At 42.7% G+C, this 13,007-nt stretch overlaps 1 protein-coding gene across 1 annotated transcript in view; it reads right to left on the reverse strand.

The window, feature by feature from the left end:
* trappc9 (trafficking protein particle complex subunit 9) overlaps positions 1–13,007 on the reverse strand; it is a 272,998-nt gene that overhangs the window by 165,045 nt on the left and 94,946 nt on the right. Inside the window, exon 17 of the mRNA XM_080485031.1 lies at positions 10,023–10,141. Coding sequence (XP_080341157.1) covers positions 10,023–10,141 — 119 coding nt within the window. The remainder of the gene's footprint in view (positions 1–10,022; positions 10,142–13,007) is intronic.

Below are 13,007 nucleotides of genomic sequence, written 5' to 3' on the forward strand. Positions count from 1 at the left end.
GCCAGGAGCGGTTACTGTGCAGATGTTGAAGATTCCTTCTACGACAAACTCCAATGGAATCCAAATCAACAATCAATACAAATTAATGGAAGAAATAGCTTCTAGCATTCGCTGGATTCAGGCTAAAACGTAGATGTAAGACTACAAATTAACAACTACCACTTTGCACAATGAACCTAACGTGTATTCAATGAAAAGATGTAATGTTCTTCAAAACGTGTGAAACTGAACCACAAATGTGGCCTGCCACGTAATTCTATGTGGCCCGCGAGGCTGATTGTCTTAAAATAAATACCGTATTGTTCCCAATAGACGCGCAGTGCACGAGTGCAAGCCTTGGGGTGTATGTCAATTGGGAACATGTGAGCGCAGGTTCAAACGGTCTATAAAAAAACGGTAATTACATGTGCCTTTGTTGACACGGAAGTAGTTCTGCACTTGTGCATATCTAGATAAAGATGTTCCCCGCGCCGACCCGACGGCGGACAACCCCACGCGAGAAACCGCACGCGGCGGCGAACACCCCCCGCCCCGGGTGTGAGTGTACATTGTCCCGATCAAATGAATGAATAAATAAATATTATATTACCCGTGAAGGTTGCAGTGTATAAACATCAATGCCATTTTCAACAAGTAGAATTGGGAAATACAAGTGATCCCAAAATGTCCAGGAATAGTAAAATCAATGCAGATGAAAGGATGTTTCATGAACGATGGGAAGGTGAATACAAGTTTGTGCTTCAAGGAGAAAAAAATATTTATTTTTTCTGTTATGAGGCGTGTTGGTTGTCCAAGAGAACAATATAAGTCAACATTTTGACACCAAGCATGGAGGTAAGTATGCCAAAGTTAGACTTTACAGAGCAAATATTTCTTTTTTTTTTTTATATCTATGCAAATGCATATGTAATATTTGTAATACGAATAAGTAATGAAGTCAGAGTTATTTAAAATTGAGGACTAGTTACATTTATTTTACATTATATTTGGTTACATTCAGTTACAGTTATACTGTCTTACATGTGGCCCTTTGAGGGCAGCCATTATGCTGATGTTTGCCTCGGTGAAAATGAGTTTGTTCTTCAACATCGAGACACATTTAGAGTTTAACCAATGTGAATACTAGATGAAAACTAGCAATGGTGATAATTTGAGGTGAATTGAAATCAAAGATGATTAGTCAAGTCAGGTCAACTTTATTCATCCCCTCGAGTCTAAATTTAAAAGCAGCATATAGGCCCGGTTTACAAGACAACGAATATGCGTGTATCCACAAAGCTTTCTTCACTTTTGGGGGGTCTGTTTGCACGACACTGGTGTTCTGATCTGCTGTATCCACAAAGTTTTTATACCAGCTCCGAAGGTTGAAAGATCCTTTGCGCATGTGCATCTCTCACCGTTGAAAATAGTTCCTTCTGCTTATGCGTCTGTAAACAAACATGGCGGACCCGTAGTGGTATGACTTGCGGTCCGTATTCTAATTTTACCATCCATATTGGTAGTTTAATAGTTGAGACTCTCCCCTGATAGCATCCGATGCGTCATCAGTCCACTAGAATGTCGGGTTCTTCTCATTTTGATCACGTTTCTAGCGTATTGTTCTTAATAGGTGAGAAGTGGCCAAAATGGCTCTTTTGGTTTCAGACCCTGAGCTTAAACAGTGTGCAGTAGTTAGAGAAAGTTCATGACCTTTCCCAAGACATCCTGTGACTGGTACATGAAGAGGCCATCACAAACCAAACAAGCAACGGCTGGTATGAGATCTGTTTCTGAATCCCCCTCATGGACTCTGATTTGTTCAGGATGTTCACTGGACTTCATCATTTCGACTGGCAGTGAACTCGTGTCGAGGTTCAGACTGTGGCAAACACTTCATCAGACAGTGGCGATGAAGAGGAATCAGAGTTTGAAAGGTAGGTCGTCATTCAATCCCTCTGCTCTGGTGAAGTACTTCAAGTCGAGCCCGAAAGAAGGCAATTTCAAAAAGTTTGTTCAATCAAATAGAGCTTCACATTTAGATTATTTAGGTTGTGGTTATTCAATTGATTAGGAAGCTTCCTGATCGCCTCCTATTGGAAAAGTAACTGATATAACCAACTGGCACACAACAACAAGTTTTTTGTGTTTTCGTTTCAGGAAAGGTTCATGTTTACCCATCAATGTTTTCAAAACAATGTCAGTTTACATGGCAATGGCAGAAATGCTGAAAATAAATCATGTAGTTGTACTGAAGGGCCACTAGCGGGTGCTGTTTGTTCTGTGATGAAAGCACACACATGCAGGCTGAGAACAATATGCTATAAATATTAAGGGGGGGTTATGACACTCTGGAGGCCGCCATTGTTGTTATTGTTGATCCACTTGCGCATATGCAGAAGAAATATTTAGTCTGGCCATGGTGCGCGTGAGTAAGAGCAACGTTTCTGCTGTTTTCACGGAGATGGAGTGCAAACAGACACCCAAAACGCAGCCAAGGTTTTCCATTTTAACCAGTATGAGGATAACGACTCCGAATGGCCTGAGGTTTATCTGATGGATTGGAGCAGGTTGCAGGCAACACAGACGTGGACCAATCAAGATACAAATTTATAGCAAATGCTACTTGTCCTCTGTAGTTTCATTTAAAACCACAAGCAGCTCTTATTTTTTATTTTTTTTAAGGTAAAGCTCAGGAAAACAAGACGCCTGTACATGCCAATGATGTATTGAAAGGTGTTCCAATACTTGATGTGAGCTTTATCTTTTGTGGCTGTGGTTGTGGGTAGAGATAAAACCAGCAGAGCCACACACAAAAAAGTACCAAACTTTAAACGCTTCACTTCCTCTATTCACAGCATCAGCAGCTGAGTCATTAAAGATGATCCCTCAGAAAAAAAAAAAAAAAAAAAAAAAATCAATCCCAGGAGATGCATTAATCTAGAGATAGAGTTTGCGGTGAGCAAGCCAAAAAAAAAAAAGGAAGCGAGAAGAAGAGAACAGTTAAAATCCCGAGCCAAGAAAAAGAAAATCATTCGCTCGTTCAGCCAGGGTTTCACACTTGGGCAGACAGCTGTGGCAGTTATAAATATCTATATCACGAGCTGGGATCTGTATCTGTGAATAGAGCTGAACTGCCACCGGCAGGACTGGGATGCTAAAAATAGCAGGCAGGCTGGCTGGCAGGCGGCCGACTGCCTCCGTCTCCACTGGATCTGATCTGATTAGACCTGAAGAAGCTCTGCCCATCCACCCCCGACTACACACTCCCAACACAGTGTGTGTGTGTGTGTGTGTGTGTGTGTGTGTGTGTGTGTGTGTGTGTGTGTGTGTGTGTGTGTGTGTGTGTGTGTGTGTGTGTGTGTGTGTGTGTGTACTATTCCTTTCTTGTTGTACACAACCACAGAGCCACTTTCCACTGCTAGCAAAATGCTTACATTGGCTTTTCTGAAGTGTGATCCAATTTCCCTTCCTGCCAGAATGCATAAGATGAATATCTTGGCATGTGCACTGCTTACTGAAAACCTAATAACAAACAAAGACTTGTTCAAATTATGACACAGCAACTTTGTGTTTTGCTATTTGACACAAAGGGGAGCAAGAAAAAAAGTCAATAAGCTTTTCGGTTGCAGACAGAAGCAAAATTACCCAATGATTCCTTAAGAGGTTTTCAAAGGAAGGCTGATAATGGTATTGTAGGGACAGCTGAACCTAACCACATAGAAAATAACACCAAGTATTAGATGACTAAGTTTTCATTAGTTGTATGACTTCAGGTGAGACATAATGGGGAAGGTCAATATCGGCCTTTGTGGATTCTTTCATTCTTTGGTGACGTATCAAGTTAGACCCATATCCTGTTTTACCTCCCTTGTGCTGATTAGTCATTCATGCCCACATTCACACAACACTGGGATGTGTTTGTCTTGTTTTGTTAACTCTTGGTACTTTGTCGTGTTCTGCTGCGATGGTGGGACTCACGCAAGGACTCCGGCACTACCTGCTGCACATGAGCGTTTCTCCACAGGTAGCAGCTACAAGAACATAGAGGTTCTCAGAAACTGAACCCAAAGAGGGAAGGTGAGTGAAGGTGAGTGAAGGTGAGTGAAGGTGAGTGAAGGTGAGTGAAGGTGAGTGAAGGTGAGTGAAGGTGAGTGAAGGTAAGTGAAGGTGAGTGAAGGAGAAAGACATTTGCTAATAAGACGGCATAAGAGCTAAGGGGTAAGAGAAGTAAACTTGGGATTTGGACTTCACGGGTTCGAATCCCACAGCTGACGTGTCACCAATGTGGGTCCCTGAGCATGACCTCTGAGCCCCCATCGGCACCCAAATGTGGAAGCGCCGAGAAATAGGATTGGTCAATGTGGGGGAAAAAAGAAGTATGATTACAGGATTAGTTTAGATCACATTACATTAGTCCAAGAATTCACGGCTTGGATAGACTAACGATCGCTGTAAGTGACACTGACTTGTGAAGAAACATTTTTCACACCTACCTGAAGCGTTTGCACAGTCCTGTACATTATACCGTCACTCGCAGGGAGACTAAAGGATCGAACACTAATTGCAACAGCAAAGCTTTGTACTGGAATAGTGCTAAAAAAAACCAAACCTGACAAGGAGCGACAACACAGTGCTTCCTTTTTGAAGACAGACTGCAGTCACGCGTTCTTCACAGATCATTACAGCGTCACATCATTACACAGTTTGTTTTGCTACGGATCCACAATGACCGACGAAAAAAAGTCCCACTGTCAGAGGCATTACAGCCCGGGGCTGCATGGCCTCAGAGCTCCTTGTACATTTGACATTTTGAAGATAATCAGTGGGCATGTCTTCTTATTTCTGCATCCAGGCTTCCTTTGAAATCCCCCAAAACCCCCACCCCCCCACTCGCCTGTCGGGTGGAGACGAGTTCATAAAAGGGTTACGTGGAGTGAACGAGTGAGGCTGCAGACCAGCTCGCATTACAGTGAGTCATAGGGAATCGCAAGGGAGGGATTACGATATCCTCTTTGTTTTCTCTCACTCAGCGCGTCATTCAAGTCAGCTCTTGTATACATCTCAACTTCAATAGAGAATCCCCACCCGAAGGTTTGAATCTTCACCCCCTACCTGAACCAGGGTATGAACCCCCATCATCTACCTGAACCAGGGTTTGAATCCCTCCACATCACGGCCCATCTGTGCTATCCTTTTCCGTCTTTCCATCCCCTAACCCCAACTGGAACTGCAGAAAGTCTCCACCTCCAAATCTTGGTTGTACAGATTTCATCCTTTTAAAAAGCAGCTTTTCCTTTCCACCGTTGCTTATACTTGTTCAAGTGGAATTGTTGGGTTTTTCCCGTCTAAGTGCCTTGAGAAGGCTGTGTTGTGTTTGGAACAATAGAACTCGAAGATTCGTGCTGCAGATTCTAAATCAGCCGCTGGTGAGGAGTTGATGTACTACAGTGGACTACTGCAGGTAGAAAGAAAGTCACCAAAAAATGTGTAAATAATAGGTTTGGCCAAAAAAAAATGAGAAAGAAAAAGTGGATCTGTTCGTCCTGACAGCATCTTTAAGGCCCGTTGAGGTTGAGAGAGGAAACGGGTGCGAGGACTGAGCGATGAAAGGTCAACGAGATAAACACGTCGACTCCCCCTGCGCTGATCACAGATCAGTCATGATTGATTCCTCTTACTCATACTCCGTGAGGACGCGTGCCAAGAAATGCCAGTGCCAAATAGCAGTCGTTCACAAAAACACGCACCAGAAAAACACAGAATACAGTGAAAGAAACGACTTCAGGTGGTTAAAACTACACCGGCGCTTAATTGGCAAGTTGAAGATGAACATATGCGGGGAACACGATGCTGCCCTGCCAGCCTCTTTTGGCGAGCAGGTTTTCAATTTCCTGTGCATCTGTCCACGCGTCCCCCCAGCCAAAAACAGCTATTATCACCTCACACAAAATGCTATTTCAGAGAAGCTGGAAAAGCTTGAGAAGACGGCTTCCAGTGACAAATCAGAGCTCGCAGAATCGGTAGAATCAGCCGTATTCTCGGGACGATGGAAAAATCGAAAGGCTCTACATTGTGAATTTCTTTTTCCTTCTTCACTCCATTTGCACATAAATGTGGGCTCCCACACTCACAGACAGATAAAGACAAATAAAGACATATGGAAGAAAGGCGCTGCTGGCACAAAGGCACAAACCGCTTTCCAGAAACAAGCATGTCGAAAGATAAAAACATCAACATTGGACGATCCGGCGAATCACAGATTGCGTTCAATCACGGCATTTATGGCGGCTGGCACCAAAGCCTTGGGAAAAATTATTTTCCGCACACTCGGCATGTCAACAGCATTTATAAAGAAAGATTATGTTTATACAAACATTTTTTAAAAAAAAGTGTTCTGAGAGTTAAATTCCAGTCTACTTAGTTTAATGTATGCTACAAAGCTCTAAAGCGCCCAAGGCAGTCATTATTATATAAGAAAAAGTGTAATTGAACTCAACACAACCCTGGAATGAGAACGAGAGCAATCAGAGAAAGGTTCAACTTAAATTCTGAAATGAACATTTTTGGCAAAATGTAATGATTTGAATTTTCTGCAGTGTATACTTTCAGAAGATTATACATAAATAAACATCTTGCTTTGATTTGACATATTATGCGCATACCACACTATTGGTGTAGTTTTCCTTTCTTTCACAATAAACAACATAAGATTCTTGGAGTTTTTGGTATCCTATCTTATTGTGAAAATATAAATAAAGTGATGAAACTCATTTAATAGCAGACCAGAAAAGGCAGTTTTGCATCAAGTTACTTTTTGTTTTTAATTTAGCTATTAGTGGTTCTTTGGCCATTGGAGCATACAAACAATGTACAATGCTTGCTCACCCTGTAATGGTGGAAACAGAGTTTGAAAGTGTGTGTTACATAAAAAAAAGCCATGCTGGGAAAAAGTCAATAGGAGATAAACCCCCTACACACATCCGACCCCCACATTTTGTTACAAATCACCCTGAAAGCTGCGCTGCAGAGGACGACCTGCCAGTCTGATGATCAATAATCACAATTCAGTGCATCCATCAGTGAAAAAAACGTGTTTTTTTCTCCCCCTGCAGGCAAACAAACGTCTGACCTGTTGTATTGCGTAACGTGACCGGGATTCACACTCGGCAGCGCTGCACCTGTCCACCCCGCGTACGTCACGACGCGTCGAGTGGGTTTGAGTCAAAATGCTGAAAACAATTCAGCCTCTAACGACGGTGAGTCATGCAGCTGGAAGCCCAGGAATAAATCTACTACAGTGTACAGCCATTTCAGGTCGGGAGTTTTTGCAGAAATGAATCGGCCCGGCCTCCACTGTGTCCAGCGGTGCGTCAGCGAAGTGAAAGGAGAGGCCGCGCTCGTCCTGACAGACTTCTCGCAGGACCACGGTCCCCTTTGTAATTGGCTTTGCTTTAACCGACGTTCCCACAACCGTGTTCTGCCGTGAAATCCAGAGCTGTCCGTCAAAGCCTGCCTCTAATAAGCCCGGACACTGATTAAAATGCTGCTCTGGCCTTTAACAGTATCTTGCCGCCTTTATTCCCCCCGTACAGCGCACGCAGCGGTTAGGGGATGAATCCGGAGGGAGATGAATTTTGTCTTTTAACCAGCGGTGTTGTGGCGAATCACGAGGAGGATTTGTCGATGTGCATTTTATCTTTGTCACGCATGAACTGGCTCAATAATCAGAGCTCTTCTCGCTGCTCGGAAACTCTAAAGGCCGTGTGAAACAAAGGCTCACGGCAACGTCTGGAAATCGCAGACGGGGATTATGAACTTAAATTGGCTGAAAAAATAAGAACACAAATATAATGGTAATTCTATGCTTATCTCTCAGTTTTTCATTATTGGCAGATCAAGTGTTGCCACATTTCCCTTCTCAGACTCCCTGTTAAGACAACTTAAGACTCGTCAGCAGGAGTTTCATCCCTAAAACTAAAACATCTCTTAAATCCCTTTTTAAAACATACCTCTTGAAACTGATTTTAATCTGTGATCCAGTATTTGTCTGTAAATATGTTTCTATTTTTTTTTTTAAATATTAATTGCAGTGCAATTTATTGTGCTGTAAAACTGTAAAGTGTCTCTGAGGCCCCGTTGTCACAACAACGTTTTGTTTTCAATTAAGAAAAGTGTCGCATTTACAACGTTTTGAAAACGATGCCCATTTACACTGAAACGGCAGGAGCGCTGAAAACGATGCCGATCTCATCTCGGGCCACTAGTGGGCGCTGTTTTTTAATGTAATAAATGCTCCTATGCATGCACGCAGAGGACACTAAGCCGTGAACATTCAAACTCTTAAACTGCCTTTCTTTGTTGTCTTTGGTCCACCCTGTTGTTTTTAAGAATAAAATGTTTCTCCGTCCAGATGATGGTGAGGTAAATGTACACTTTATTGTTGTGAATTAATCCATCTCGAGCACGCTTAGAACGATTTACTGCAACCGCAGCAACAGCTTTTTCGAAAAGTTGTGCTTTCCTCCGTTTCCATGGAGCGTCTTCAAAAAGTTCTGTATTGAGTAGCTCTGAGCGCTATTGTCGCGTAAACGACACTCAAAACAGCACAAGAATTTTTAGTTTGCAGGCTGTTGGGTAAACAGGGCCTGACTTTTATGATAATTTGGGACTTTGACTCATTTATATTAATCATTACAAGAAAATCAGCATGTTAATAAAAGGTATTCCTGCTTTATTTTTACACTCTAACATGGAGACATTTCTCAATGGACCTGAGAAAGACACCGATCATTGTGTAGCAACACTTGGGGAAAAAAAAAAGAAAACAGAGCCTGAATTAGACTTTTCCTGAGACACCTTTTTAAAAACATTTTTTTTTTTCATTAATACAAATAGAGACTTGCTAAATTGACAAGATAGAGTTCGCTGTCTAGCATGTGTAGTATGATGCCCGATAGCCATTCAGAACAATATATTCTAATGTTTTTGTGAACCACCACCACCACAACCCCATGGCCTTGGCAAATCACCTTAAATCAAGCATCATCGGAGGATGGAAACAAGACAGGATGAATTAAGAAACAAAGAAGCATTCAAGAGAAATCCCACTGTCAGAAAACATCCTGCTGATTAATGCTGTGTCCTGAACAGTTAAAGACACATTCAACTGCGGAACTGAAGCTTTTGTTGAAGCGCCGCAGGATTTCCAGCTGATTCACACAATCGATTCTCAAATGTTTCTGATCGCTCCGGGGAATTTTTCCCTTCCTGGAAAAACACTATCTGCACTCTTCTTTGACTGAGGTAAGGAAGTCCAGTCTTGTATTTGTTTCAACTATCACTCACTAGCCGATCAAACTTTTCCAAAGAGAGAGGAAAATAGAAAAGTGGATTATCTTTGGCATCTGAACAATGAGCACCGGTGCCGTTTTGCTCTGCCGACGATTCACAGAGGAGAGGAATGGCTTCCTCTGGTTTTCAAAAGTGACACAATGCAGCCACAGTGCTGCAGATGAGCCCCACTAACTTCCCCTCTTCTAACCTTCAGACAGCCTTAACAAAACCTTCTCCCCTGCTGTTCGCCTCAATCCATCGGATTCTGGTTCTGCCTACACCCAATGGCCTCTTTCTGCTCTGTCCCCTCTTTGCAGTTTGGTGCAAAAAAAAAAAAAAAAGAAAAAAGAAAAACCTCAACCTTGGAAACAGTTTCATTCTATTCCTACGATCGAGCTCGGAGCACTAATTTTGGAAAACAAAGCAACCGCGTGTGGTATGTGTAAATAAACTTAGTAGTAAAATAGCGACACGACTGGAATCCACTTTTTATAATAAGTTGCTACGGAAAGTGAACAAGATATAAGCAGAGAGAAAAGGTTGAATAACTAAACCTGAAGACCGCCATTATTTGTATGGAAGGTGCAGCGAGCACACACCAGGGTAGAAACTGCCCCCAAGCCGGTAAACATAAACAAATAAACCCGGTTGCTAGCATTCTGTTGCAAAAAAAAAAAACAACCCAGAGCATAGTGTTTGCTTTCATTTACCTTAATGTGACTGTACTCCGCCTTGCCCGACTCGCTGCCGACAGCCTTGCTCTCCGACCGGGGCTTGAGGACCTGGCGGAGCGGACTGGAGATTGGGAGCCCCGTCACGCTGATGCCGTCTGAAAAAGACACCGCAGCGTCACACGGTGAGCGATCACAACACAATAGATAGAAAATACAAGACACAGGGCTATCAAGAAAGTTCTAGTACCGGAGTACTGACTGCTACACATCAACAGTCCATGATGCGCTACACTTTTCTGATGCTTTTCTGTGATGAATCGTTTTAATTACTTCGTTCGTGTACTTAGTTACACCCTCATCGATCTCGTGGTTAGTTTGTGATTCACTGGGGGATCCCTGCTTTTTACAATCATCCAACACTCCCTATAAATCTCCTCGGTTATTGTTGCTTTAGAAGTATTTAGCATATTTATTTCAGTTGAAAGCTAACTTTTCAATGTGTGTTGTGTCTGGATTCATCCTCCTGATACATTTAGGAGGAGCATCTTCTACAACCTGCCTGTTTATATGACCGGATTGTTTTGCAAAATCAACAAGTGACAAACACCTACATCAGTCTTAAACACCGTTTGGATGGGAACTCTCTTTAAAGCAACGAGCTGTCAGACCATGAGACAGTCGGACCAAATAACAAGCAAGTCATGAGTCACACCTTAAAACCACGACTCAGCATTGTAGACTAAAGGTATTCCCTTGAACTGAGCACGAAAGGTAAGAGTAAGAGTGCTTATGACATTACCAAACTGCGTAATTACCGAATCTTATTAAAACTACCTACACAAACCAGTACGATATGCAGTTATGAATAGGTCAGTGTGACCTTGGCCTTCAATTTCCTTTAGGGGAGAATCAATGTGACACAAGGGAAATATTGTAGGAACAAGGAGTAACTTTTTACTTTTTTAACCTCAAAATACAATTCAAATTTATTTGTATGACGCCAAATACAACACGGTCACCTCAAGACACTTGTACAGAGAAGAACCCAACAACCCAACCGCTTGAGCGATGGTGGAAAGAAAAAAACTCCCTTTTAACAGGAAGAAACCTGCACAACCAGATTCAGAGGTGGAGACTTTGGGTTGTTCCGGTTGGGGGATAGAAAGAGGGAAAAGGATTTGACCGAGAAAGATTGCCAGGGGGATTCAAGCCCTGGTTTGGGTAGGCGATGACACAGGTACGACGTATTCACTTCATGCTTATGTGAGCGAATATTGATGGACAATTTAAACCTCATCCTTCTTGAGGCGAGAATGGTAGAATTGTACTCGACACAGAAAACTGGGAAGAGGCCCGAGAAATACTCTCACGATTACTCTGGAACATGTTCGGGGTCGCGGCCAGAGAAGCGTGAGGAAGTTGGGAGGGACAAGGATCTTTGTTTGCTCTAAATGTATGAACGGAGGAAGACTCACCAGTCCTGAGGCACAAAGACACTAAAGGCTCTGACCACATGTCTTAATAGTCGTAGCTCAGGACCCGTTGAAAATGCACCATTTGTGAGTTTTTGCTACAAAAAGTTTTACTTTACAGGGCAGCGTTCCATGTTAAAAAATGTCCATTTACAGGGGCCACTAGTGGGTGCCATTTGTTTTCATATTTTGGTGGCAGCACGGTTGGTAGAACCTTCCCAGTCAGAAGGTTGCAGGGTCAATTCCCATCTCCACCTGTCCACATGCCTAAGTGTCCTTAAGCAAGATACTGAACCAAATTGCCCCCATTGTAGTGACGGCGCCTTGCAGTGGCGCAGCCTCCATTGGTGTGTGAATGTGTGTGTGAATGGGTGAATGTTCTTAACGATGTAAGGCGCTTTGGGGCTGCCCACACAGTTGAAAAGCTCTATATATGTCAAGTAAATTTACCATTGAACCATTTATAATGAAACCACACATACAGTGCAAAAAAGTAGACTATGAACATTAAGAATGGAAGACCAAGTTGGATTGTTGTTCCAGGAGACTCTCAACTCTTACACTACTAAGTCATGACACTCTGGAAGCAAACGTTGTTATTGTCCATCTACTGAGCATGTGCAGAAGGACTGTTTACTACAAACATAGTGCAGTGTTTCAGAAAACTTGCTTTTTCCACCCCTTCCCACAGGGATTGAGTCGGAGCACTTTCAAAAAGCCCCACCTTGGGAGCAGTTTTCAAAAAAATTGCCTTTTCAGCGGCTGCGATGTCATGTAAACACTTAAAACGCAACGAAGGTTTTCTATTTTCACTTAAAAATGATTATTGTGCAGTTCTTGCAGCTTTGGGCCAGTAGACCGTCCATAGGTAGTTTCAATTCCTGTATGAGAAGAATTTATTTTGCCTCTCTTCTCCCCCTCAAATTGATAAGTAGGTCAGGAGACCACCCATAGCAGCACAGATCACAAATACTCAAGAAAACCCAGTCACCTTGGTCCCAAAGCCTGGTCGTAGAAATGGGACTTGATCAGGAACACAGATGAATGTCGCAGGGGAGTTGTACGTAACCTCAGGGAGTTCAGGTCTGAGAGTATCGTTTAGCATATTTTTGACAGTGTTGACTAAACGGTATATTTACGATCAGTAAAAGGAAACCTTGGTAAGAATCACCAAAGTTACGTAGGAGAAGGCTAAATTATTGTTCACTCAAAATCATTAGGCACACCCAGCTGAAGCTCCTGCAAAGCAAGCTGGTAATAAACCTTCCTAACGGTTATAACAGCAAGAGAAGAGTTGATTAACCTTTATGGTCCTTCTAAAAGTTTGAGTTTGCAGAGCTGCTGAACTGCATTCCATTGTATTGCAAGGTCTGCCTTCGCCGATGTAACACACACACACACACACACACACACACACACACACACACACACACACACACACACACACACACACACACACACACACACACACACACACACACACACACACACACACACACACACACACACACACACACACACACACACACACACACACACACACACACAC

Source organism: Lipophrys pholis, assembly GCF_963383615.2.
Source record: "Lipophrys pholis genome assembly, chromosome: 17".
In the NCBI taxonomy this organism is placed as follows: Eukaryota; Metazoa; Chordata; class Actinopteri; order Blenniiformes; family Blenniidae; genus Lipophrys; species Lipophrys pholis.